The following is a 27,949-nucleotide window of genomic DNA, read 5'->3' as shown; positions in this document are numbered from 1 at the left end:
CATTTTTCAGCTGAGCAACTGACATTCTAATACTGACTGGCTATAAGGTAGTCTTGGTTTTTCCAATTTACCAATGGTGATTTCACTCTTGGAAGTGTCTCTAACCCCACAAGAACTGGTAATAGAACAAGCTGTTTTAATGCCAGATCATGAAGTGGAAGAGAGCCAGGAAGAAGGGTTGAGGATGTTTTATCATTGTCATATCACTTGTGCTATGTTTTCTTCACCAGATAATAGCTATGGATAAGCTGAGTCTCCTGCATATCCTCCAAGTCCCTGTGGGTTTGCTGCCATCTGTCCCCGATATAATCACCACATTTGCCCACCACTGTCCTACACAATTGCCAAATAAGGTCAGTGCACATTTAGAGCTCCAGCAACTGAAGGTTGTTAAAGAGCTACCCTCAAGCAAGATGTCTCCCCAAAATTCAAGGGCTCGGCACACAGCTATAGCTACATCTCGGACAGTTTTGCTATCTGAACATCACCGTCCTACACCTGAATGTTGTGCTCAGAAAGAGCGTAGTATAACAGCAGAAATAAAGATCACAATGATAATGGTTGGATGTCTCAGATGGGTATGTTGATGAGGCTGATTAACAAAATGATGACCACCAAGATATTATCGTTCTAAAATGTTCAGATGCCCTTTGGGCCCCCCCTGAAAAGGAAGACTTGGTTAATCCAGATGATATAAGTACACAAGCCAAGCGAATTTGCCCTTCACAACATAGGGCGCCATCATGCCTTGGTAGTAATAGCTTGCAATGTAAATGAACACATGTATTTTTAAAGCACCCATTCATCCTTTGTAGCTTTTGCTGCTGAATAACAAGCATTTTTCTAGAGCCTGGGGGTATCTTTCATTGATTCACATGCCTGAATCATTCCCCCGTCGTCGAGATGGGAGTCCCACAGTAAAATACAAAAGCAATGCCATAAGTAATAAATAGGCTAAAATGGCCAAAGGCCATATCTTAGTAGCCTATCTATGTCCTTTTCAAAAAAGGACCAAAAGTTGGTTCCAGCCAATAGGCTGCCAGCATCCTCTAAAACACACCCAGCAGAGGCAAGTTCTCTTCAGATTTTCACCGCACGTCATGTGGAAGGGAGTGTCCCTGAGTGCTACTCAGTTTTTCCCTTCTATTCAGCTATTCTGAAGAAAATGTCAGCCAAGAAAGGCCTCTTCCGCCCTTGTAAGACCTGTGGGAAGAAGAGGGTCCATGTAGATGATCTACATAAAGACTTTATTTATTGCCTTTATCCAAGGCATGAGGTGAAAGACTGTAAAATCTGTCCAACCTTTTCTAAGAAGACCCTCAAGGACAGAGAGGGACAGTTACTTTTGTGGCTTTAATCCACAAAAGAACAGGTTCACACTTCAGATGAGGAAGAAGGATTGGCTTCAACTTCTCACAAGAGGGCTAGATCACAGGAAAGATCTTCAGCTGAGGGAAGGAAACATCTCAAATCTTCCCAAGAAAAACCTGTGAGTAAAGAGAGGAGCTCCAACATTCCTCTGAGCGAACTTTTTCTGTACCCTCTACGCCTGTCAAGAGAAAAAGAGCGTCCAAGATCCTCTTCTTCTGACTCTGCGAGTAGAAAACATGTAAAGAAATCAATGTCGACGACAATTTCTCTCATCGTCGACGATGTGTGACTTCGTGGACACCATCATCGACTGCAACCGTCACGACGACGGCGATTCAGTCCCCTATTTCATCGACTAAGATTTCCATTGTCACAAGACCTTTATCGGTTTCACCCATCGATGACCCATCATCGACGAAGAAACCGTTGGCGAAACATTGTCGACGAAAACACAGTCTACGACTAAGATACCGTTGACTACTAAGACACCGTCAACTACTAAGACACCGTCGACGAAGACATCGTCAACTAAGTCACCATCAACAACTAGGCAGGACAACAACTAGGCTAGGACAACACCGTCGACGACAACACCGTAGACGACGGGAGTTCCTTCAATATTTATTTCTGCACTGTTGACGCCACCGTCTAGGATATCTCAAACCATGACTGTCTCAAAGGCTTTTCTTCACCCGTCTTTGCAAGATTATAGTAAAGTATCACCTTTGCTACCATCTCGCCTTAAGGAAGGTTATAGTGAGGAGGAAGATGATGAATATGGGGATGGACTATATGGAGTAGCTCACAGTCCATCTGAGCTACATGTAAAATGCCAAGACGACGATGATGACAAGGAAGATTATCATGAGGCTCATTATTATCAGGAGCAATATATGGCTCCTCGTCATACTTATCAATTTAATCCTCAACAGGAAGCACACCATAGAGAGATGGCTCATATACCGCCGTCACTGATTCAGGATCTGCAGGCCATGTTGGCAGATTACCGACAGATTCCCTCCTCAACAAATTCCACCAGAAAATCCGGTCCCGTAAGTGGAGGTACCAACAACAGTACCAGAACCTCAAATACCCAGTACACTGGCAAATACAATAAGTCCAGCTGACCCTGAAGTTCAGAACACTTCCTCTTTGGAAGAGTAGGTGGAAGAAGGTGAATTACCAGATCCAACGGCTGTTCTGAATCCTTAGGATGATCATGTAATCCCAACACCATCCCCTCCTCCACACTTGCCTTCGGATTCTCCCCCAGAGGACATCGGGAGGTTTCACAATTTAATGCAGAGGGCTGCCAATAGGTTCCACTTACCTATCACGGTGAAACAGACCAAATGTTTTCTGTATGATTTTAAAGAGGACACAAGAAAGATTGTACGCTCAATTCCAATTATTAACCATATCTGGCATCGTGCCGGAACACTCGTGAGTAGCAGTGTGCGGTAAAAAATCCAAATAACATAACAGGAGATTGTGAAGATTATGAAGACGCCAGCATCAATACTAGCTGTGCTGCCTCGTCTAGAGAAAAAGTATAGAGCTCCTGAGGAAAATCCATCTTGCCTTGTTGGACGTTCAAGGCCAGATCCTTTTATCTCTCAGGCCGTACAGACGTTCAAACAATGCGGCAACACCAATTACTTCTCCTCTGGACAGAGAGGGATGTTGGATGGACCTTATGGGAAAGAAATGTTCGGCAATGGCAGCAGCATCAATTCGAGCAGCAAATGCTTTCGCCATTATCGGCCGCTATGACCATCCAATGTGGTCCGATATGGCGGGATGATAGACCTCATCCCGGAAGAAAACAAACAGGACCCCCGAAAGATCTTATTGGAAGGTGAAAGGGCTGCCTCGAACAATTGATTGTGCCTTAGACATAGCAAACCGAAGTTTTAGGCAGTTGGCGGGAGCAGCAGTACTTCAACGCCAAGGGTGGCTGAAAGCTACTACCTTCAGACCGGAGGTTCAGGTTAAGAATCTGGACATGGCGTATGATGGAGAGTCACTTTTGTAAACATATTTACGGCGCTTTTCTGGCTATAAAGAACGATGCAGATACCGCAGTCATTAGGAGCTCTGCAATATAGAAGAGTACCATTTAGAGGCGCCAGAGGGCGAGGATTCACCACCTACAAAGGCGGATGTCAAAGAAATCAACAATATCAACCTCAATATCGCCAATCTTACAACCCGTCATCGTATCACTAAACTTCAACAGCTTGGTTTCTCTCGCCAGGGAGGTCGCAAGCGAACACCACAACAGGGCCGTGACTGGCAGAAAGCAATGAGTACATCAGGGTACCAGTCAATTTTCCCTCCCCACCCGTGGGTGCAAAAATGTCTGCTTTTGCACAGCGGTGGCACGAGATCACTTCAGACCGCTGGGTGTTGGACCGAGTCACCAAGGGCCACACCCTAGAATTTATTCAAAAACCACCTATTACTCCGCCCAGGGTCCCCCTCCCCTTCACTTACTACGAAAAGAAGTCTTGATCACGCTCCTCAAGGAAGCTATAGAGGAAGTACCATCCAATCAGAGAGGAAGAGGTTTCTATTCTTGTTTCTTCCTAATCAGAAAGAAATAAGGAGAATGGGGACCTATTCTGGACCTAGGAAAACTCAACAAGTTTCTAAAAAAAAAACCAGACGTTCAGGATGGTGACACTCTCCGATATTTTGGGATGCTTAAACAAAGGAGATCTCATGACTCATTCTTTCATATCCCAATTCACCCGAAGCACCGGAATATCTACAATTCACAGTGGCTGGTACCCACTTTCAATTCAAGGTGCTCCCGTTCGGTCTAAAATCAGCACCACGGATCTTCACCAAGTGCCTAGCACCAGTAGCAGCGGCCTTGCGATAGTCGGGGTTTCAAGTTCTTCCATACCTCGATGATAAGCTTCCTTCTTTGATGCGGCTTTGAGCAGCCAATCAGACAACGGCAGCTTATCTCCATCTATTCAATACATTGGGTCTCACTCTAAACAGGGAAAAATCTAATTTGCGTCCAACCCAAGTAATTTCGTTTCTGGGAGCATCCCTGGACATAGTCCAATGCAAAGCATCCTTGTCTCAAGAGAGACGGAGGAGACTCCAAAGGTTGGCAGGGACCATTTAGAAAAAGTCATTTTCTGTACGAATATTCAAATCGCTGCTAGGGATGTGCTTGTCAGCAATAAACATAGTGCCTTTAGCGAGACTAAAGAGGAGACCTTTGCAGGAGGAACTGCAGAAACAGTGGCAACAAGCTGTAGGATCTTTCGAAGATGTAAATTGAATCACAAGGATGGTGGAGGCACTTCAATGGTGGTATCAAACGACCAACCTTGCTCAAGGTCTAACCTTTCTCCAAAGTAGCCCGGATTTCATTCTGACAGACTCCTCCATGGAGGGATGGGGAGGTCATCTGCAGGATTTACAAATCCAGGGAAAGTGGTCTTTGATGCAGAAAAGACAACACATCAACAGATTGGAACTCAAGGCAGTATTCTTATCTCTCCAGGCGTTCCTTCTGAGAATAGGAGGTTCCTCAGTGCTGGTCCGTACGGACAATACTACCAGCATGTAATATATAAACCAACAAGGAGGAACGGTATCCATGACGCTATCGCTAGAGGCTCAGGAATTATGGGAATGGACAACGTTCCACAGAATCTCTTTGAGGGCCGAGCATGTCAGGGGTCTACACACTACTCTGGCAGATACACTAAGCAGGTCGCAGTCCAGCTGCCAGGAGTGGAAGCTAGACCATACACAGGTGGACAGGATCTTTCTCAGATGGGGGAAGCCAACTCTGGACCTGTTTGCAACGAAAGAGAACACCAAATGTCAGTTTTATGACAGCAGGTTCTCACAACCGGGGTCCAGGGGGAATGCCCTTTTAATGCGATAGTCGGGGATCTATGCCTTCTCCCCCATCCCATTGATCCCCAGGGTACTAATCAAGATGAAATCAGAAGGCTGTCGCCTAATTTTGAATGCACCACGTTGGCCAAGGCAGTATTTGTTCCTAGAGCTACTTCTGTTGTCACAGGACAAACCCATTCGTCTTCATCCGTCACCCACAATGATATCCAGAAGCAAGGGCCAAGTGATCCATCCGGATCCACGTTCTCTTCACTTGCACGCATGGCTCCTGAATTCCTAGAGTTTAATGATCTCAATATTTCTCAAGACTGTAGAGAAATACTGGCTAAATCCCGTGCTGAAAACACTATCAAAACATATCGTCTGAAGTGGAAGAGATTTTGTTGCTGATGTGAAAGGATCAAAGTTCATCCAGTGCAAGCCCCTGCTGAACAGATTTTGCCTTACTTACTGTCGCTAGCTATGACTGGCCTCACTTCCTCTTCAGTTAAAATTCACCTGGCAGCAATTTCTCGGTACAGGAAATCTTCTCAGGTGCCTTCTCTGTTCATCTACTCTCATAAAACAATTCATGAGGGGCCTCTTCCGCGCTTTTCCTCCGGTGCGCGCACTTCCTCCAGAGTGGAAGCTCAATATCGTTCTAACACAATTGATGAGAACCATTCGAAACAATTCATAAAGCAGAAATTAAATTTCTTACATGGAAGGTTTCTCTCTTGCTGGCTCTTACTTCTGCAAGAAGAGTGAGTGAACTGCAAGCTTTTACAATAAAAGAACCTTTCTTACAATTTACAGAGAATTACGTAGCCCTTCGGAGAAATCCTAAGTTTATTCTGAAAGTGTCAACACAATTTCACCTAAAGGAACTGGTAATACTGCAAACTTTCTTTCCAAACCCATCTAGCCTAGCTGAATGGGCTATACATACATTGGATATCAAAAGATGTTTTAAATTTTATCTTCACAAAACAAAGGAAATAAGGAAAACAGATCAACTTCTGGTGGCCTACGGTCAAGGAAAACTCGGAACCGCAGTAACGAAAGCCACAATTGCCAGATGGGTTGCATGTGTGATACAGTTCTGCCATGGAAAAGCAAATAAACCTCTTGCCAGTAAGGGCTAAAGCACAATCCACAAGAACTGATGCTGCATCTACAGCTTTGTTTGCTGGAGTGACATTAGACAAGTTATGCCGTGCTGCGACATGGAAGAATGTCCACACATTCACAAGACATTACTGCCTCCAGTCTGCGCAAAAGGAAGATGCAGCAGTCAGACAGGCTGTGTTGCGTCATCTTTTTAACTAAAGTCACATTCTTTAAATTTCACAAAGAACACTTGTTGTTTTTTCTTTCTTTAATGTTAAGTGAATTCAGTAATTATACAAATGTATTTGTGGGGGGGGAATTTTATGTATGTATGTATGTGTATATATATATATATAATGTGTGTATATATATATATATAATGTGTGTGTATATATATATATATTCTACAATCTACTGGCGGTCGCCAGTAGATAGTTATAGTTAGGACCGTGTTTCCATAGGAAATCTGAAAATTCTATTTTGAATAACTTTGGCGCCGGTTGACGAATCCTCGTGAAATTTTCAAAACTAATGGGGCGCTCCGCTCAGCTCCTACCCTGAAAGTCTCGGGGCGATTCGTCAAGTGGGGGCCGAGAAAAAAGGGGGGTCCCAAAACTCATTTTCCCATAGGACCTTTAGTCGAAGGTACAGCCCGAACGGCTGAACAGAATTACTTGAAATTTGGCAGAGGTAGTCCTCAGGTCAGGGAAGTGCCTTTTGCAGGTCTGGTGTCCATCTGTTCAGTAGTTCCTGAGAAAATAGCATTTAAAAGCATATAAATATCTATAAGCATGTACCGTGCGTGCACCGTGCGAGCACCCTAACGTGCGCGAGCGTAATTCTGATTGGTGGTTACATGTTAGTCAACGTTCGAATCGGTCGAAATCAGGAAGTGTCGGCCGCCATTTTGTTTGTTTTCAGTGCGAGAGTGAAAAAGGAAGGTGGCGAACATGAAAAGGGGGCAGTGTATAGAGTTCCTGACCTCCTAGCCTTTGTCAGAAGGTCCCTGAAGGACCCTGAAGGCAGAATTTCTTTTTTTATTTTTATTTTTTTAAATCACGGGGGTGAAAAACCAAAAAAAGAAGAAAAAATGTTTTTAATAAGTAGTTTATTGTAAAATAAATATATAAAAAAAATAATAATACATACATGACTTAGCATTTAAAAAAACGTACAAATTCACTGAAAAAACCATAGGTTTCACACACGTTATAGTTAGGAATTAGCATTTAAAAAACCGTGCAAATTCACTTAGAAAACCATAGGTTTCCCACGTTATAGTTAGGTGGATATTTCACTCGTAAAAAACCAATGAAATTCCCCCGTTATAGTTAGTTCAGATAACTACAACTCGCGCAACCGCCACTCTAGCACAAGGATGATGTCATCAGTGATGTCATGAGTGATGTTACTGACATGTCATGAGTGATGTAATATGTGACGTCATCAGCAGTGCATTGCGGGCGCGCGAGTTCTAGTTATCTGAACTAACTATAACGGGGGAATTTCATTGGTTTTTTTACGAGTGAAATATCCACCTAACTATTACATGTGTGAAACCTATGGTTTTTTAAGTGAATATATATATATATATATATATCTCAACTTTCTCAGTTTTAACATTGCTATAGAGTATAATGCTTAGTGCATGCGTTGTGTAAAAGGTAGTGAATAACTATCAGGAGTTTAAAATTACACGTCTCCCACCCTCCACTAAAGACAGTACAATTAGGGTACTGGTTGCTATTCTGATTCAGGCATGTGAATCTATGAAAGAAACCCCAATACTGGATAAGAAAACAAGTTACTTACTTGTAACTATAGTTATCCAATATTGGTATCTTTTATAGATTCACAAGCAACCCACCCTCCTTCCCGTGGGGTCAGTTCTTGTTGATTTTGGGTATTCTTACTTTCCACTTGTGCTTGGGAAATCTGAAGAGAACTTGCCTCTGCTGGGAGTGTTCTAGAGGGTGCTGGCAGCTTATTGGCTGGAACCAACTTTTGGTCCTTTTTTGAAAAGAACATAGATAGGCTACTAGATATGGCATTTGGCCTTTTTAGCCTTTTTATTACTTCTTGCTCTGCTTTTGTTTTTTACCGTGGGACTCCCATCTCAATGACGGAGAATGATTCAGGCATGTGAATCTATGAAAGATACCAATACTGGATAACTGCAGTTACAGGTAAGTAACTTGTTATCTTATTGTTACTCAATCCAGTGGTTCTCATTTTGTCAACGGTGGTACGAGTTAAAGCTGAGTAGACTTGGTGGGATGTGAGCTTTGACTATGAGATCAAACCGATTTCTCGGGTGGATATATTAGTGCACTGCGCCACCAGATCCAGCAAATTGTCAAATACGACCGTAATTATCTAATGACATTTTTCCATATCTACAGAAGTTGTTAAATGAAGATAGGCCTCAAGCTTTAGCAATACTAAAGACAAAAGTAAAAGCATTTACCTAGCTTATTGATTCTGCAGTGAATTCTGCCAAATGGCCTCAGGCGGCCACAGTGAGGAGGTACTGATATCTCTAATGTAGACCATTTAGGCCTCCAGTGCAAGCAAGAATTAGGACTATGCCTTTTCATAGCCATAATTAATTTGGAAAACAAGTGGATATGGCCCTGCATATGATAGTCTTATACCGAAACAGTAAGATCTTTAGTGTCGTTAGCGCTGAAATACTGACAATCTACATATGTTAGTTGCTGAGATAATGAAGTTGAGACCTTGCGCATCCCTATCCTTGAAATGGAGGAGCCTGGCCACTACCGGCCGCGGAGGTCGGCCAGGGGCGGGTGGCCTAGCCTGCACTCTGTGCAAGGGTATAAAATGTCGACAGGCCCTCAGTGCCACCACAGTTCGGAGCCCCTTTTCCAAGAGAGTCACCATGTTGCTGCCCTCCACTCCTGGCAGGCCTAGGACCCTAATATTGTTCCTTCTGTCTCATCCTTCTGCATCTTCAGCCATCCGCTCCAGCATGCTGACTCTATCTGTAAGGTCTCCTACCTGCGATGCCAAGGACTGTTGCGCCAGCTCGAGATCTGCAATGTTGGATTCTGTCAGTTTCACCCTCTCGGCCAGCTTCTTTTGTTCCGTTCTGAGGAGGCCCAACCCTATTGACACTGTGCCGATGTCTTGAGGCAGGGTGGCCTTTATATCAGCAGTGGCCTCCAGTATCGTGGCCAATTGTTGCTGCACCGGATCGTACGAGTCCTTCGGCGGTTTTTCCTATGGAATTTCTTCTTGTTCCTGGGTGGTCCCCCGCTTGTCTCTCTCTTGGTCTGTCCGTTGCGCTAGAAGGGATGCAAGCACGGCTATCTGGGCAGAGATACGTTGGAGACTATTGTCTGGGTTCACTCCAGCACAGCGATGCACCCCAAATTCGTCCCTAGCATTGTGATCACCGAGTGCCAATAGTCTGCTCAGGGTCCAACGTATAACCACCACAAATTCCCCGGGTTAGCGTTACAGCTCCTCTCGTGGGGTTTTTGGTGCTCTCTATGAACACCTAGTCCAGAGTAGCCTCAGTCACTGGCCGTATCCACAGGGACTCCCCTCAGGCCAATCCTGGCTCCAGCGCCGCTCCTGCAGTCCGTGCTAAGTGGGCACTCTGTTCACCTCGTGCTTAATGGGATGTAGGCACCTCTCCCCTACCGTTTTCGCCACTGACTGGTGTGGACCATTAGCCTTACTACGCAGGTGTTCAGGCCGATGTCGCCTCCGGGGCCTCCGCGGTTACGAGGTACTTTCCTGGGTCTGTCCAATCACCCACAGGTGCTCTCTTCGCTCAAGGTTCCCCCTCTGCGCAGCTGTCCGATCGGGCCCAGCCTCAGGCTTCAACCATTGCTCACCCGTGGCCCAGTCTCTTCTCCCGATAATCGGCTCCAAAGCCTAGGCGGTGTTCTGAGTGCATGGGGGCCCCCACTCACTCCAGCCCAGTGGGATCAGCAATTTTCACCAGGGTTGCTCCCGTCTCTTTTAGTTTTGGTGTTCAGTTCCCCCAGTCTCGATCTGGGCACCGAGAGGCCGCCCCGATCCCTTACTGCCTCTTGCTGAGTCTCACAGACCTCGTAGCGTCTCACGGTTGGGCTCCTCTGTCTCGAGAGCCCCACTCCTTTTCGTTTGTCGAGAACCCGGGCGGGCTCCCAGGTCTCCGCTCGTACCACAGTCGGCCAGTCTTCACAGGGGCACACCTCCCGTCATTTCTCTTTGCCAGGCAGCCCAGCAGCCACGGGCCCTCTCAAACTCTGTGACTCCCTGGGATTACGCTGCCATTCGCTCAGTCCAGGCCGCCACCCGCGAATCTCAGCCACACTGGCTCCCCCGGGCAGTGGGAGGCCCAGAATCTCCTCCGGGCACCCTCCGACCCTGAGGCTTCCCCAGAAGAGCACCCAGGTCCTGGCTGCCGTTGGAACATCCGGATAATTTGCGGGCTGGCGCGGAGCTACAGGCTCACGCAACCGCCATAAAAGGGCAAAATCATTCATAATAAATTGGCAGCTATTGGTCTTCTAAGCCCAGGTTAGTGCTGGTAAACCAATAATTAAGAAACCCATCTCTAGCCGAATATTAAAACATGTTCAGTTAGGCTTTCCTAATGCAGATTGATTCCTCCCTCCTAGGGCTTATTTGACAAGTCAAGACCTCTATTGCTTCTCTTTTTTCTGAAAGTTCCAGTTTTAGACACTTGCGAGGCAGCTACTTGGTGGTCTCTGCCTACTATTAGTGCTCATTGCAATTTGGTTTTTAAATGCTAGATGTATTGGGCGGAATTGATCTCTAAGGAATCTATTTGTTTTTTCCACCACTTCTTTAGGGCACTGCTTTGTTTTCAGGTCCAAGGTTATGAATCCAGGTAAACATTTTGGCTGGAGAAGGAAAAGTTGTTTTGCTGTAACATTAGTTTTCTGGCTGAGGATTGTTCCAACATCACCCGAGTGGTCCATAATATGAAGATTTCACATTAGGGAAGGATCGCTCTTTGGAGAGCTATTGTTACGCGTAATGAACTCTTAAAAAATTCTGGAACATTTACTTATATAGGCTGCGGTGTGGTTAGCAGAAACATAGAATGTTAGAGGTACTCTTTAAAAATGTTATATATTAAAAATACTGTTCCATAACCTCTGCACCCTGGTGGCAATTGCGACATTTATGACTACAGTGAAAATGTCTATGATACAAACTTGGAATACAATTAATTTTTCTTTGCAAGTAAGGAACTTTTTCTTTTCAAAGATTTGTTGATGTATTTAAGGTATCTTGGAAAATGTATAAATATCAAGGTAAATGGAGATTAACTTTAAATGTGTATTTAAACGCTATTTTCTTCTCTAAATTAGGTAACTTGGTAAAATCGTCCCCTAATAAAAATGTACCACGTTATGAGAGGCATCCGTCAAGACCTGCTGATTCTCAATTGGAAGCCATAACCCCAAGTAAGCATGATCGAGAGTAAATGTTTTCGTTTTTCTTATGATATTTGCAATCCTATGCTTGGCTTTAGTAGCTATTATTAGGAAAGACTGATGGCTGTATGGAAATCTTTCTACGTTTTTCCAGTGATGGTGGTTTTGAACGTAGTTTCTGAAAAATTACAGATTACCACTTCCTCTACAATAATCTTTTGTTTAGTGAATTGACATGTTATGTCATTTTTTCTCTCTAATTTTCTTGTTCTCCAACATTGGGTCTTTCATAGATTTACGCGTGAATCTTTCCTTAACCTTTAAAGAAAAGTGTTCCTTAAATAAGACCTGAAAAACTGTCCCTTAAGTAACCTATTAGCCTTAGAGAATTCTAACCTTGCCCAATCAATTTGAAGAATGCTGCACTCAACACCTCTAGAAGACCTCCGATCTCCCATACATATTGTGTGAAAATAAGTCTTTAACAGCTCTATTATCTTCTGTTCGGATTTGGATTTTCCACTATGTTTCTCTAATTCTACAATTTCTTCTGGCATACTGTATCAGAGTTTTACTGTCTTAAAATTTGTTCCAGCAAAAAGTGAATTTCTAGGAATTTATCCCAGATTCTCCTAAGTGTTTTCAGAACCTGTAATTCCCGGGGTATGGTGGGTGAAGGGTTCTCCTGCATTGACTGATGCCATATCTGCACTTTCTCTCTTGTCCCTCCATCACCTTTCCATGGGTGATCCTCATCTGGACTTATCACCCCTTCACCTATAGCACCATCAATGATAATCACCTACCACCAAGATATACTTGTAAGGCCTATCAGATTGTAAGGGGCCGCAGTGATCCAAATATACACAAGCAAGAGGTTTGTCTGATTTTGATAATGGTGTTTGCTCTGGGCGTGTTATGGTGGAGCCTTTCATCTGTTGGCAGATGTCACATTTCAAGACATAGTCTTTAGTTTTTGTTAGTCCCGGCCACCCATAGCCCTTTCAATAAAGAAATAGTTCCTGTAACGCCTGTATGCGCAGAACCCAAACCCTCGTGTGCTGCTAGTATTAAACCTTGCCTACGATCCATATTTGGTATTACTGTATCCTCCACTCCAGGAATCTGAGCATATGGAATGTTGTTTGCATCTAACTTGTAGCAGTACTTAAGTGGAAATTGTTTAGGTACTGCAGAACTGCCCTTGCGTAAAGCAATGACAGCCACCATTATCTTGCCGTCTATCCTCGTTTTAGAACGAGTGGTTGCAGCTACGGAGGCCTTGCGTACTGCCCCCCTTGCGGCTTCATCAGCCAATTAATTCCCTTCAACGTGAACACCATCACGGTGATGACTCAGTGTGTGTATCACCTGAGCCCTTGGTAGTTCGTTTTTCAACTCCACTACCTGTTCCCATAGCTTTTCATGCTTAATTGTGCTACCTTTTGCATCTTTGAACCCGTTTAGTTCCCATAGATGCAATTACTCATTGTACGACTGTACACAGTAAAAGGAATCACACACAGTTAGTGTGGGGAATTCGTGATCCGGATTTACAAGTGCCAGTATCAGTGCTTTCAGTTCTGCCAATTGAGCCGTGCAGTCTCCTAGAGATTGCGTTTTAGTGCAAATTAGATGGAACTTACCATCCGGCATGCGACTTTTAACGATAGCACACTCTGCACTGTATTGTTGCTTACTCCCTATGGCTGGTTTAGCCAATACGTAAGTGTAAATAATATATTCATATTGATCTAGAGGGAAGAGTTCATTTGGTTAGGATATTCTTGTTCATATTGCAGAAATGCTTGTGTTTTTAGACTAGGATCAAAGTTATATATTAAACATCCGTTGCAGTAAGAGAATTAGCCCATTGTATCCTTCTCGGATGTAAGGCTTTTGCATTTGGAATGCTAGCCTTCATAATAGCCTCTAAGGCTGGTACTTGGGTGAAGGCTGGTACCTGGGTGACAACGATTATTCGGTTAACCTGTGCCAGTGCTCTTTCTCTTGCTCCAGCGGTCTGAACTGCTTTCAGGATTTTTTCTGTTAAAGTGAAACGCATTTCTGTGTTTGTGTACAGGTGTGGTTTGTATGCGATTGGTACCGTTTCGCCTTCATTGAAGGTTAAGAAAGTGTACCAGCATTGACAGGCTATTACACGGATCACCAAGTTGCTTACATTTACGCGTGTCTGTAAGAGTTTGGAAGCTATCATGTCTTCTTGTAGTGAACGTAGGATGTTTGAATGTTTCTGTGTCCAATGTCTAACTGAAAAGTCAGGTTTAATAAGTCGTAGATAGGTTTTACTCTTTCTGTGTAATCCAAAATGTATGTTCTGCCGAAATTTAGGAATCCCAGTATAGTCTGCAAATTTTTTTTACGTTTTTGGAGGTTGGAGCAGTGCACACTTTTCTAAAAAGTTAGATTCCAGGCTTTTCCCTTCACTTGAGAGCTCATATCCTAAAAATAGGACAGTATTTCATTTTTTAAAGTTAAATTTGTAGCCCTCAGAGGTGAATCCCATAATAATGGTGCGCACCCTGGTCAAGTGCCTCTTTAACTTATTGTCCGTCAGATAAATATCATCCACATAGGACAATGCTTCTTCATCAAACTTTTGGAGTAACTCCGTTACCCTTGCTGAAAATACCCCGGGGCTGTTCTGATACCCTTAGGGGAGACGACAAAATTGTCGCTGGGACCCCAATGCTGAGAATGCGGTCAAATACCTGCTTTCAGGCGCTATATATTTTGGCAGAAAAATCCATTTGTGATATCAAGTGTTTTCTTGTATTTTTTCCGCACAATGTTATTCATTAATGCGGCACTGTGTGTATTTTGGACAGCGAATGTCTTTGTGCATGTGTTTAAATGTCTGTAATCTAAAACTAGACAATATGAATTATCCGGTTTTGATTCGGGAAACAAAGGATTGTTCATTGGTGAGGTGCAATTTTCAATCACCCCATGGTATTCAAGTAGATCTCCCTGACCTGTTTTTTAGCTTCTTGCTTAATAGGATATTGCCTTTGTGCATTTGGTGAAACTTTTAACGGGATCACGTGGTGGGTTGACTGCTCATATCACCCTGCATGATTTTTATACAATGCTGGAGTATAGGCCTACTGCCCACTCCCGTGCATATGCATCTTTAAGGTACATGGGAACGAGGTCGGAGAATGCTGGAAAAATAATTTCTGAAAGAAACAAGTAGTGATAGATTCCTTACCTTAGAATTACCCCCAGGCGTCAGGCTGGATCCGAAAATTTTCTTCAGCAGTAGTCCTGCACGTCTGTAGGTGACGTTTTCCGCCTCCGCGTCTGTCGTGATCGCCGGGATGGGGTCGCGGGCAGTACTTAGACGCCGCTCACGCACGTTGATGTCAGTTCTTTCTTTTTCCGCACCAGCAAGCGCAGATTCGGGAAGAGCTAGTACCCCCCAGCCATTTTTTGACTGAGTTTTTTTTGGCTTTTTGTCTCCTTTTTTTTCTTGAGTCGATCGACTCCTGGTGTCGTAGGGATGCCTGGGTTTAAGAACTGTGGGGACTGTCACCGCATGATGCCTGTGACGGACCCACACTGCGTGTGTCTATACTGCCTGGAGCGCGACCATGACTCCAAGTCGTGCCCCGACTGCCGGGCCATGACGCCAAAGACTTTGCTGGCGCGGTCCCGAAAGTTGCTGGAAGTCCGGCAGTCGTTCCCGTGGGAGGTCGAGGGACCGGTTGCGGAGTAGTCACCATCATTCTTCTGGATCTAAGTCTTCGCACTAGGGGTCAGGTAAGTCGAAGCATTCGAAGAAGCGTCATCGCTCTTCGACTTCCTGTTGCGGCTGAGGGTGTGGGTGGTGCCACCCCCGAGGCTCCAGCAGAGCCTAGGACTTCGCCACTGGTCTACTCGCTCTACGCGGGTCCGGCGGCGACGCCTGCCCAGGTGCAAGAGTTTCTTGCTGCCATGGTCCTACTCTTTGGGCTGTCTGGTTCCGCCGGTGCGCCTCTGGGCCCCGAGGGCCAGACTGGGGGTTCTGTTGTTCCATCGCCGCGGGCTCCGGCCCCGGCATCGCCGATCGCTCCGGCCCCGCAGGCCCCCATGGGATCTGGGATCGGACCCCGGTTGACCTAGTTATGCCTCCATCGACGTCGACCCCACCGGCATCGCCTCTGACGTTGCCTGCTCCTCGGGACGACGTCGTCTCCGGCTTCAGCCCTGACCCGGACACGGTGCCGGATCGACGTCGCTCGACGCTGCTTCCGACGCCAATGGGATTTGTTCCCTATGTCAGTCCTCCGTATTTTCAGCCTGTTCCACAGACTTCAGAGGAAGGGGGGGACTAGGAGGGGTCTGAGGCCCCTCTCGCACAGGACTGTGCTTATGATCCAGACTGGGCACAGGATTTGGGGGAAGCCAGTGGTCTTGACACCTTACCTGACCTTGGCATGCTGTCTCCTCCTACCGTGGCAATGGAGGAGGGAGCTAGTTATGCAGTGATGTTGCGTAGGGCGGCCGAGGCGCTCCACCTCAAACTCCGTACAGTTGCTGTCATGACTAACCTCCTGACAGAAGTGCTCCTGCCGGCGGCAACCTCTTCGGAGCCCTTGCTGTCCTTTAATGACGCACTTTCTGATGTTCTTTTGGGCACCTGGTCCATGCCCAACATAGGGGCTCCTGTGGACAGGAACGTGGCCCGACGCCATCGCCCGGCTCCGGGCGATCCCCTCTTCCTCTCCCAACACCCCACACCTGAGAACTTGGTTGTCCAGGCCTCTGCGTCCCAAAGCGCATTCCCTTCTGCACCTCCGGCTAGGGAATCCAAACAGCTGGAGCAGCTTGGCAAGAAGCTGTTTTCGATTGCCAGCTTAGGGCTGCAGTCGGTGAACACCGCATGCCTCTTGGGCTGTTATTCCCACTCTGTGGGACACGGTTTCCCAGGTGCTGCCTAGCTGTCCGGAGGAGGTCCAGACAGTACTTGCCCAGGCTATTGCTGCTGGGAGAGACGCAGCGAAGTTCACCATTCGCTGGGCAGGGCGATATCCTTGACGGTGGTGCTTAGGTGCCATGCCTGGCTGAGAACAACTTGCTTTTCGGGGGATATCCAGAATACCCTGATGGACATGCCCTTTGATGGCATTCACCTTTTTGACAATAAGGCAGATAGTGCACTGGAGCGCTTTAAGGACTCCTGGGCTACGGCCTAGTCCTTGGGCCTGTCGGCCTCCTTCGCCTTCTGCATTTCGTGGTCACGGAAGGGGCGCCCCACTATGTTCGCAGGGCCACAGGCCGACGCAGCACCTTCCTCAGCGGGGCCGCGCGAACCGTCTAGGCGGTTCAGGGGGGCCAGCGAGCGGGTCAGTCCACCTCCAACCCTGCGGCATCCACTGCCAAGCCTTCCTAGTCCGTCCTTTCAGGTCCATCAAACGCCAGTGGGCGGACGGATTTGCCATCATCTCCCCCACTGGCACACCATCACTTCGGACCAGTGGGTGCTGCAAATTGTCCGAAGGGGCTACTCCCTCCCCTTCGAGACTACGCCTCCAGCCATGCCACCTCAGTATCACAGCATGTCGGGGGATCACCTGACACTCCTCCAGCAGGAAGTTGCGTCCCTCTTGGCCAAGGGGGCCATCGAACGCGTTCAACGCCAGAAGTAGGTTGTGGTTGTTGTTCCCACTACTTCATGGTTCCAAAGAAGGACAAGGGCCTGCGTCCTATCTCAGACCTTCTGAACGTCAGTCTCTTCCTCCGTAAGGAGAAGTTCAAGATGCTCATATTGGCTCAGGTCTTGTCTGCCCTAGACCCGCAAGACTGGATGGTAGCGTTAGACTTGCAGGACGCCTATTTTCATATTCCCGACCCACCAGCGTTGCTTGCGGTTCACGGTTGGCCACGAGCACATTCAGTTCACCTTGCTCCCTTTTGGCCTTACCAGTGCCCCTCAGGTGTTCACGAAAGTAATGGCGGTGGTCGCAGCTCATCTGCGCAGATCAGGGGTTTCAGTCTTCCCCTATCTCGACAACTGGCTGTTGAAGGCGGGCTCGCCCCAGGCAGTCGTCTCCCACCTCCAGACTACGGCCGACCTCCTGCATTTGCTGGGGATCTCCATCAACGTGCCGCAGTCGCACCTGGTACCCTCTCAGAAGCTCTTTTTCATCGAAGCGGTTCTGGACACTGCACAGTTTCGTGTTGTAGTGGTGGCTCATGAACCAGCATTGGGTCAGCAGCAGATCACTCTCCTTTTCCCAACCGGAGCATACAGTGGTAATGGATGTGTCCCTCCAGGGATGGGGTGGCCACATGGGAGAGGCGGAGATCAGAGGCCTCTGGTCTCCGGCGAAGTCCAAGCTCCATATCAACCTTCTGGAGCTTCGGGCGATCCGTCTTGCACTGAAGAAATTCCTTCCCTCTGTCAAGGGCAGCGTAGTGCAGGTGTTCACAGACAACACCACCACCATGTGGTATTGCAACAAGCAGGGCGGGGTGGGGTCGTGGACCCTATGTCAGGAGGCTCTGCGCCTCTGGACATGGCTGGAACATCAGGGCATTTCCCTGGTGGTTCAACACCTGGCAGGTTCACTGAACGCCAGGGCGGACGAGCTTAGCCACAGGTGCATGATGGATCACGAATGGCGTCTTCACTTGGAGGTGGCGCAAGGTCTCTTTCAACAGTGGGGAGAGCCTTGGGTAAATCTATTCGCCACCGAAGAGAACGCACAATGTCAGCAGTTCTGCATGTTGGAATTTCTAAGGCGGCACTTGCTCAGACTCTTTTCGTTGCGGTCTATTGTACACCTTTCCGCCTATACCACTTCTGCCCAGAGTGCTGAAGAAGATCAGACGCGACCGGGCCCTATTCATTATTGTGGCGCCGGACTGCGCTCGAAGAGTTTGGTATCCGGAGGTACTCCGTATGAGCGTGGATCCCCCGATTCATCTGCCTCTTCGGGAGGATCTTCTGTCGCAGCAACAGGGGACGGTCCTGCACCCAAACCTGTCCAGTCTCCACCTCCTTGTGTGGAGATTGAGCGGCGGCAGTTGATTCCCTTTGACTTGCCTCCTGAAGACTGGCAGCCCATTGTCCTTCCACTAAAGTGGTATATGCCTGCAGGTGGAACAAATTTGTGGCATGGTGCACAGCAAAGGCTGGATCCACTTTCTGCCCCTCTTTCCGAGGTCCTTTTGTCCCTTCTTTCTTTGGCTCTGCTCTGGGCACTATTAAAGGCTATCTTTCTGCCATTTCGGCCTTTCTTTCTGCCATTTCGGCCTTTCTCAGACTACCTGATCAGCCCTCTCTTTTCAAGTCCCCTATTGTAAATGGATTTCTCAAAGGCATTACACACCTTTTCCCTCCTATTCCATTTGTGATGCCACATTGGGACTTGAATCTAGTTCTAACTTATCTAATGTGCGCTCCTTTCGAGCCTCTTCGTCTTTTGACTCTGAACACTGCCTTCCTGGTTTCCATCACCTCCTCTAGGCGAGTGAGTGAGTGAGCTCCAGGCTCTTTCTTGTAAGGCTCCTTTCCTTTCCATTCATCCGGACAAGGTGATGCTTTTGCCAAAAGTTGTCATGGCCTTTCATATTGGGCAGACTTTTACCTTGCCCACTTTCATCCTGCCTCCACATCCTTCCAGAGAGGAAGAAAGGCTCCACCGTCTGGACCCAAAACGTGCGCTTTCGTTTGAGCTCCTCCACATACAACAGTTCCAGGTGGATGACCAACTCTTTGTTGGCTATTTTGGCACCAAGAAAGGTCAGACGGTACACGAGGACTATCTCCCTTTGGGTTGTCTTGTGCATCAAAGCTTGTTACTATTTGGTTAAAAAAGAGCCTCTGGTGGGGGCTGCGTGCTCATTCCACTCGATCAACTGCAACCCCTACTGCATTGGGACGGGGTGTTCCCCTGCAAGACATCGGTCAGGCAGCTACGTGGGCCTCGCTGCACACGCTTACAAAACATTATTGCCTGGACAGCGAAGTCCGGAGAGATGGCTTTTTTGGCCGTTCTGTTCTCAAGGACTTTCTGGTGTGATCTTGGTTCGCAGACCCACCACCGGGGTGGTATTGCTGGGGTATCTATGCTAAGGTAAGGAATCTATCCCTACGTGTTTCTTTCAGATGAACAAGTTACTTACCTTCGGTAACGATGTATCTGTAAGAAACATTAGTAGTGATAGATTCCTTAACGCCCCACCCATCCTCCCCGTTCTGCGAACTGATTTCTAGGGTTAAGGTCATCCCTTTCGGGGCCCTAGTTTCAAGGCATCAGTGGTCAGTATCTTGCATGGCTCTGCGTTCCTAGCACAAAGTTGTGTGCAGAACTGACGTCAGCGTGCGTGGGCGGCGTCTAAGTACTGCCTGTGACGTCATCCCGGCGATCATGACTCCGATGACAGACGCTGAGCCGCACAACGCCACCTACCGACGCGCAGGGGTACTGCTGGCAAACTTTCCGGATCCAGCTTGACGCCTGGAGGTAATTCTAAGGTAAAGATTCTATCACTACTAATGTTTCTTATAGATGCATAGTTACCAAAGGTAAGTAACTTGTTCTTCATGGTTAGACTAAGAACAATCTTCTTCAGCACTGAAGTTATGGATCCCTCATTTAAACTGATGTATCTCCTTGATCTACAACATCTTTTCTGGGAGGATGCTTTTCTGATGGCTGTTACATCCACCAGGAGCGAGTCACAGACCCAAACTAACAGTACATTGTTTTAAATTGGAGTAAAGTATCATTAAGAGCTTATTCTTTTTTTTCCAAAGGTCATTTATGATTTTCCTCTCCGACCTTTTAGCTGAATTCTACATTTCTGCCTTTAATTTTTTTACAGAATATGGAAGTAAAGATACCGTAAGGTTATTTAGAACAGACTTAAAATATCTGGAAGTCCTACATCTCATTGTTAACAATTGGGTTGTTTGTTCTGTTTTAGACTCTTCCAAAAGAATATAGCTGGATTGATACTCCTGCATCGTAACTTGCTTTCAAAATACCATTAAAACTGTACCTTACAGAACCGACTCCACAAGGTAGAAGGTAGCAACAGCTGCTCCGATGTGAACTCTCCTTACTGCAGGCTTTTTTAAAACTACCACGTGAAGATTAGTCTAGACTTTATTAGGAATCTTGTTTACATGAGTTTTTTTTGTGCCTTGATTGTGATTTCTACAGTTAGCGTTCCATGTGGAGTCAACCCTTTATATTTAGCAAATAAAAAATCCCCTGGTCTAATACTAGCTGTTTACCAAGATATATTCTTGTATTCATAAATGCACCATATTTCATTTTACTTCAAAGGAAGCTTAATGAGAAATATTTGTCGATGTTGATTCAAATCTAGAATGGTCACCAAGGTGTCTTGAGGACTACATAAAGTGCTGTAGAGGGCATTGCAGAATGTTTACCTATCTCGTCTAAGGAACAAATCAGGCCTCCACCTTCTTTATTATTATTTTTTTTTTTAAATTGAGAGCGGTTAGGGCAAACACATCATGGATCATCTATTGGGGGGGCATCTCATTAAGAGAACAAAAAAATCAGCGTCCATCTCAGTTAATTTGTCCTCATTGGAAGAAAACTACAATGCTCCAGAGATCTTTCATGCCTATCTTCTGAATCCATGAAAAACGACTTTCATTTCAGAGCATCAGTCTATAAATCCCTACTCTAAGTGCACTGCTCATTAGGTAAAAAGTTGCAAATGAGAATTTATGACTGTCTCACCCTGGTTTTGGACGGAAGAGGGCCTGGCTCGCCTCGGACAATCTTTTATGGCAGTGCAACTTGCCTCTGATACAGTTAGTTATAGCAGAGCAGTCCACCTCAGGTACACTCCTTGTAATTGAAGCAGCATAGTCTTCCTCATGCACATTTTTTTGTAATTTTTTTAAAACTTTTTCAAATTTTCTTATACATCTCTTAAGCACAAAAAATGTGTGCATTTTCAAGGATCAAATCACCTAGTAATCGTCGCATACTGAAAGTCTCATAAAATGTGGCTAAGTCACTTGGCAACCTAAATGTTCCCAATAGCAAATGTTAAGCGTATCAGACCCATTAGTGCTCCCAAAAAAAGAAAGGGGTAGAATGCACGAAAAATACCTTACACTTGTATAGGGTTCTCTATCAGTGCATCTAAAGAAAATGTCTGAAACATTACAAACAGTGAAATAGCATCTTACCTAACCCACCCCCTCCGGCACTATTCCACTTTCCACCTGAGAGGCAGATTCCTGTCGCTTACCTTCAATGTATGCCTTGTACAGGCCCCATATATCCTTTTGGCGCGACAAACTTGGCATTAGGGAAGAATAGAGATCACAATTAGCATTGCAATAGGACAAGCTACGTAACCATCTCTGAAGGGTAGGTACGGTACGTTGGCCCCATAACAGTGCTATTTCCCGTTTAGCCAGCAATAGCCCTAGAGCAGCAATTCGCCTGATCTTTTTGGGGAAATTAACTGTATAACCGAGGAGTGCAATTTCTGGCGTAGGGTTAGGTGATAGCCCTATCATGTCTCTTAATGTGTCATGTATTTGTTCCCAATATGTCTGCAGTTTGGGGCATGTCCATGTAACTTGGGCAAAGTCCGCGTATGGAGCGGAACATTTCAGGCAGTGATGGGGTCTGAAGGGATCAAGTTTGTGCGTCATGGCAGGCGTGTGATATAAGCGGGGGAGAAATTTGAAGTGAATACGTTTGTGCCTACTGTTTAGGGAGACTTCCCTGGTTACCCTGTAACATTTCCCCCATTGATCGTCTGTAATAGGACGACCTAGGTCATGCTCCCATGCCGTGCGTATTTTAACATCAGTCACTGGGCGCAGACTAGAGCATGATCTATACATTGTGGAAATTAGGTGGGCACCAGTGTCTCTCTCAATAAGCAATGTCAGAGGGGACATGGGTGCTGGTGAAATCGGGTAAGTGGGTAGCGCTGCTTTCAACGCCGAGCGAACGCGTTGCAGCACAAAGGTATCCATGAATGATCATTCCCGTAATCTGGCCTCTTCGGTCACTGAGAAGATATGGTCTTCAGTATATAAATCCCCTATCTTTGAATTTGGTTAATGTGCGCTGTACCAGCGTTTCATCTGTGATTGGAAGCCACAGAGGACTTGGAAGTGGTAAAGCAGGAGAATACAATGTGTTCAGTCCTAGAAGTCTCCGTAACCTGTCCCACGCACAACTATTGGTGGAGACGGTTTGTATGTCGCGCGGGTCTCTAGGGGTGCCCTTCGGTAGCACCATGGCTAACTTACTGGGAAGTACAAAATCAGGCTCTGGACGTAAAAATGGGATACGAGCATCTGGATGATACCATGCAAATGCATAGCTACATTGAGCTTCCAGGTAATATAAATAAGGGACGGGTACGCCATAACCTCCTCTGTCACTCGTAAGAGTAAGAACCTGCCAACGGACACGAGGCCTCCCCCTCCCCCCCCCCCCCCCCCCCCCACGACCAATCTTATCAGATGTGTGCGCAATTGTAAAAAAAAAAGTCTTCGTAAGAGGAATGGGGATGTTATTAAATAATAAATACAAAAATTTGGGGAGAACGATCATTTTAAGAATAGCTACCCGGCCTGCTATCAACAACGGAAAGCGCAGCCAACGTTCCACCTGTGCCTCCAACCTGTGTATCGCCTGCCTATAATTTAAACTGATGATACTAGCGCAGCACCATTCCAGAGGAAACCCACAATCCCAAGGAGTCGTGCTCTCTGTTAATGGGAAAATGACAGATTTGTGCCAGTTAATGCCTAGCCCTGAAAAGCGGCCAAACCAAAGTATTTCCCTTATGATCGGTTCGAGGTTGTCCTGCGGATCGTGCACATAAAGAATGGTGTCGTCTGCTTCCTCATTCACATTTCATATTTGTAGGTGCACAGTCCACCTAAGGTATGATTAAAGCATAGCAACTGCTGTCCGCAATAACCAAATTACCCGTTTAGCACAAAAAGAAGCACTGAGACTGCCCATGATTCTCACAACATGAATATTGTTCTACACGATCTTCTTGCATGCATTAAATATTTTGTTACTTACAGAGAGCATAGGAACTCTCTTTTCAAACCGATTTTAATTGACAAGAAGGTGGCTAATTTAGAAAGGCCATTTAAGCATTAACGGCTCATGTTAGAACCCCCTTGGTGAAGTCATAGTCCACCTGTGCAGTTGCCAGACCTTCATCATTTAATCTGCATTGACGGATATTCCTACTGTCACATTCCAAACCTGAAAGTTTGATTTACGGGTCTTAGCTTGCAAGTAGCCGTGGGAGCTATTGAGGGATTTCACTTGACGGGGAGTCAAAATGTGAGTTTTATTATGGGAAAATTATTTTGCTTCAGGATATTTCAAGTTAAAACCCTTCAATACTGTTGGTAAGACACATTATTCACAAGAGATTTCTTTGCTAGTAACAGCTAAAACATCAGGAATCTTACAAACTGCCTTTTCCAGGACTTGATACTGGGTGTTCTCCAGTATTTGGGGTGTCTTTCATAGATTCACATGCCTGAATCATTCCCCGTCGTCGGAGTGGGAGTCCCACGGTACATAGAAAAGCAATAATTATGCATATAACAACCAAAAAACCCTGGTAACCTGAACCAGGAAGTACAGTAGCCTAAGCTACAAGGGAAAAAACTTCCACAGCTATGACTATCGTAGTCATTATATACAGTCCAAACTGCAGCCAATCAGGCGACAGCACCCACCAGAATGTTCTCCTCAGAGGCTCAGGCTCTCAGATTCTCTACAGCACGTCGTGTGAAGGGAGTCTCCCTGAGCTCTGCTCAGTACTTCAAGTTTTTTCTGCTGTTTCTTCAACTTCTAGGATGTCAACTACAAAGAGATCCCTCGTCAGACCTTGTGAGTCATGCGGAAAGCTTCGGCTTTTTTCTGAAGACCCTCACAAAAAATGCATCTATTGCCTCTATCCTGATCATGAGGTGAAGGAGTGTAAGATTTGCCGGACTTTCCCTCAGAAAACCCTAAGGGATAGGGAAGGACGCCTTCTTCTGTGGCTACAGAAGCTCAAGGATAAAGATGCTCCTTTGTCAGAGATAGAGAGTGCCTCCTCTATGTCTTCCAGAAAGAGGGTGGCTGAAGAAGAGTTTTCTTCTACTGGGGCGAAGGTGTTGAGGAGAGCCCAGTCTGTTAAGGGCTCGGGTCAGTCTTCGTCTTCATCTAAGAAGACGTCTCCACCTTCAGGAACCAAGCCCTCTACGCCCCCCGAGGAAATCAGGAAAAAATCTACCAGCTAAAAGTTTTCCTGACAGGAATTTACCTCAGGTGAGATTGCCGTCGTCGACGGCTATTATCGTCGACGCTGTTTCAACGTCGACGATTACATTCTCGTCGCCGAGACCTGCAATGATGATGTTATCAGCTTCGTCGCCGTCGACGCTGGTCTCGGTGAGTGTTAAACCCATCTCGTCGACGAAGGAGGTGTTATCGCTCGTCTCCGCTCCGTCGACTGTAAGAAGCAAGAAGGTTGCTCCGTCTACGAAGACTTCCTCGTCGACGATTGCTCAGTCGACGAAGATTGTGGTACCGTCGACAGTTGCCCCGTCGACGAAGAGTGGCTCGTCGACTAAGATGCATGCGTCGACGAAGATGGACTCGTTGACGGCCTCGTCGACGAAGATTGCCTCGTCGACGGCTACCATCTCGTCGACGAAAATTGCCTCGTCGTCGACGCCCTCGTCGAGGAAGATTGCCTCGTCGACGGCTGCCATCTCGTCGACGAAAACAGCCTCGTCGTAGAAAATGGCTTCTTCGTCAGGATTACCACCGTCGTCTGTTCCGTCGACGCGATTGTCACCACCTCCTTTATCTACCTGCATGGATATGCAGGTATGGACTGCGACTCCGGCGTCTGCCGTATCTGATCAAAGGGCAACAGCGACTACGCTTCTTCAGCGCCGAGGATCGTCTTTAGGAGCTATTTCGCCTCTAAAATTGCCGGCGCAACTTTTACAATCGGAGAAGGATGAGGATAACGACTCCGGAGAGGATGAGAGGTTTCGGACTGCAAGGAGTCCATCGGAGCTTCTCATCAAATATCAAGATGATGATGATGATGATGATGACCAGGACGAAGATCCTAATACGGAACCACAGCCGACACCTCCTGTACCGGTGCCGTCTGGTCAAATGCCATTGGAACTGCTTGATGATCTGCAGTATATGTTGCAAGATTATTATAGAAGTTTCCCTCCTTCGGAAACGGCGGAATCTCTTCCGTCGACACCTAGGCCAAGAGTGCAGTTGTCGTCTTATCAGTCTTCAAGACAACCTTCTCCGTTGCCGTCTCGTCAATTGCAGGTTTCTGACGATGAAAGGGAGGAAGGAGAGGTAGATTATCAATCTAGCATGTCGGAGTGGGATAATTATCAGGTACAAACTCCTTCTCTAAGTGCTCCGCCTCCGGTGGATTCTCCCCCGGTGGACATTGGGAATTTCCATTCACTTATGGAAAGAGCGACCAAGAGATTCCTGATCCCCATGGAAACAAAGGAGGATGACTGCTTCCTGTATGATTTTAAGGACCAGCCAAGGAAGCAGGTTCGGGCAATACCAATCATCGACTTTATTTGGAAGGAGGGATTAAGACTGATGGCTACCCCAAATTCTCTTCCAGCAGTGTTACCAAGGCTGGACAAGAAATATAAAGCCCCAAGTAACTCGCCAGCATGCCTTATTGGTCAACCTAAGGCGGACTCTGTTATAGCACAAGCGGCTCAGAGACTGGCTAGAAATCCATCAACGCCCATATCAGCTCCACCTGATAGAGATGGTAGAAGATTGGACGCAATAGGAAAGAAGGTTTCCACGATGGCAGCAACCACAGTTCGGGCTGCAAACTCCCTGGCGATTTTAGGGAGATACGACCGCCAGATATGGTCCGACATCTCTCCTTTCCTCGACATGTTATCGGAGCCTTCTAAATCCGAGGCCATAAAGATCTTGCAGGAAGGGGAGTATGCATCAGCGGAGATCGTTGATGCAGCAGTGGAAGTGGCATCAACTGGGTTCAGGCAGTTTATTTATTTATTTTTATTTATCAATTTATACCGCGCTAGAATCGACTCTTACATAAGAGTATCTCTGCGCACAGAAAAAGACAGAAGAAGAGAAGTTGGCAGCTACAGGTGACGGGAGAAAAGAAGGCACACCGCATATACAGCGAGTTTCCAGCTAGCATAGTGAGAAATTACTAAAATAAAAATGTTTTGAGTTTTTTTCTAAAACTCAAGAATTCGGAACAATGCCTTAACTCATAAGGAAGATTGTTCCATAGGGTCGGGCCTGCCACAGATAGAGCTTTCCCTCCTTGCCTACTCTTCTTAATGATTGGTACTTTAAGGTGAAGTTTACTGCTAGATCTGAGGAGTCGAGTAGGAATGTAAGGGATGAATTTATCTTTCCAACCAGGAGGACCAGTGCCATATATGGTTCTATGAATAAGACAGCATGTCTTGAACTTGATCCTTTTATAGACTGGGAGCTAATGTAGTTTGTCGAGAAGAAGTTTAGAAGGGGTTCTTGGGGGGGGCATTCATCACCAGTCTTGCCGCAGTGTTTTGTATTACTTGGAGTTTAGCTAGGACTCCCTGATTGGCCGATAGCAGGAGTCCGTTGCAATAGTCCAAGCGACTCAGCACTAGAGCCTGAACCAGAGTTTTTCTGATGGAATCAGGCAGTAGTGGAAACACTTTACGTAAGAGCCCAATAGCATGAAAGCATTGGCCAAAGACCCAGTTGCCATGTTGCTTGTAGGTAAGTTCACGGTCGAGACGAACCCCTAGATTTTTTATGACCGTTTTGGGTTCAGATACTTGTCCCAGTTCACTTGGCCACCACTCTGAGGTCCACAGATTTCTAACCTCCCCAAAGAGCATTACTTCAGTCTTGCTTACGTTGCATTGGAGATAGTTCGCTTTCATCCAATTTGCAACAGCTTTCATGCCGTTTGAGAAGGTCTCCCTCACTTCGTCGGTCAGATGCTTGAAAGGGAAAATAAGCTGCGTGTCGTCAGCGTACGAGACAGGTACAAACCCGAATTCTCTCAGTATATTGGCCAGGGGTGCCACGTAGATGTTAAACAAAGTGGGGCTTAGACAAGAGCCCTGTGGCACCCCCTTGGTGATCTGGGTT

General features: G+C 46.3%; 1 protein-coding gene across 2 annotated transcripts in view; it reads left to right on the top strand.

Annotated features, from left to right (window-relative positions):
• NUSAP1 (nucleolar and spindle associated protein 1) overlaps positions 1 to 27,949 on the top strand; it is a 406,214-nt gene that overhangs the window by 130,344 nt on the left and 247,921 nt on the right. For both annotated transcript variants that reach the window (XM_085627119.1, XM_085627118.1), the window contains one exon: positions 11,706 to 11,801. In XM_085627119.1, coding sequence (XP_085483245.1) covers positions 11,706 to 11,801 — 96 coding nt within the window. The remainder of the gene's footprint in view (positions 1 to 11,705; positions 11,802 to 27,949) is intronic.

Source organism: Triturus cristatus, chromosome 9, assembly GCF_964204655.1.
Source record: "Triturus cristatus chromosome 9, aTriCri1.1, whole genome shotgun sequence".
NCBI classification, from domain to species: domain Eukaryota; kingdom Metazoa; phylum Chordata; class Amphibia; order Caudata; family Salamandridae; genus Triturus; species Triturus cristatus.
This window is presented reverse-complemented; position numbering and strand designations above follow the sequence as displayed.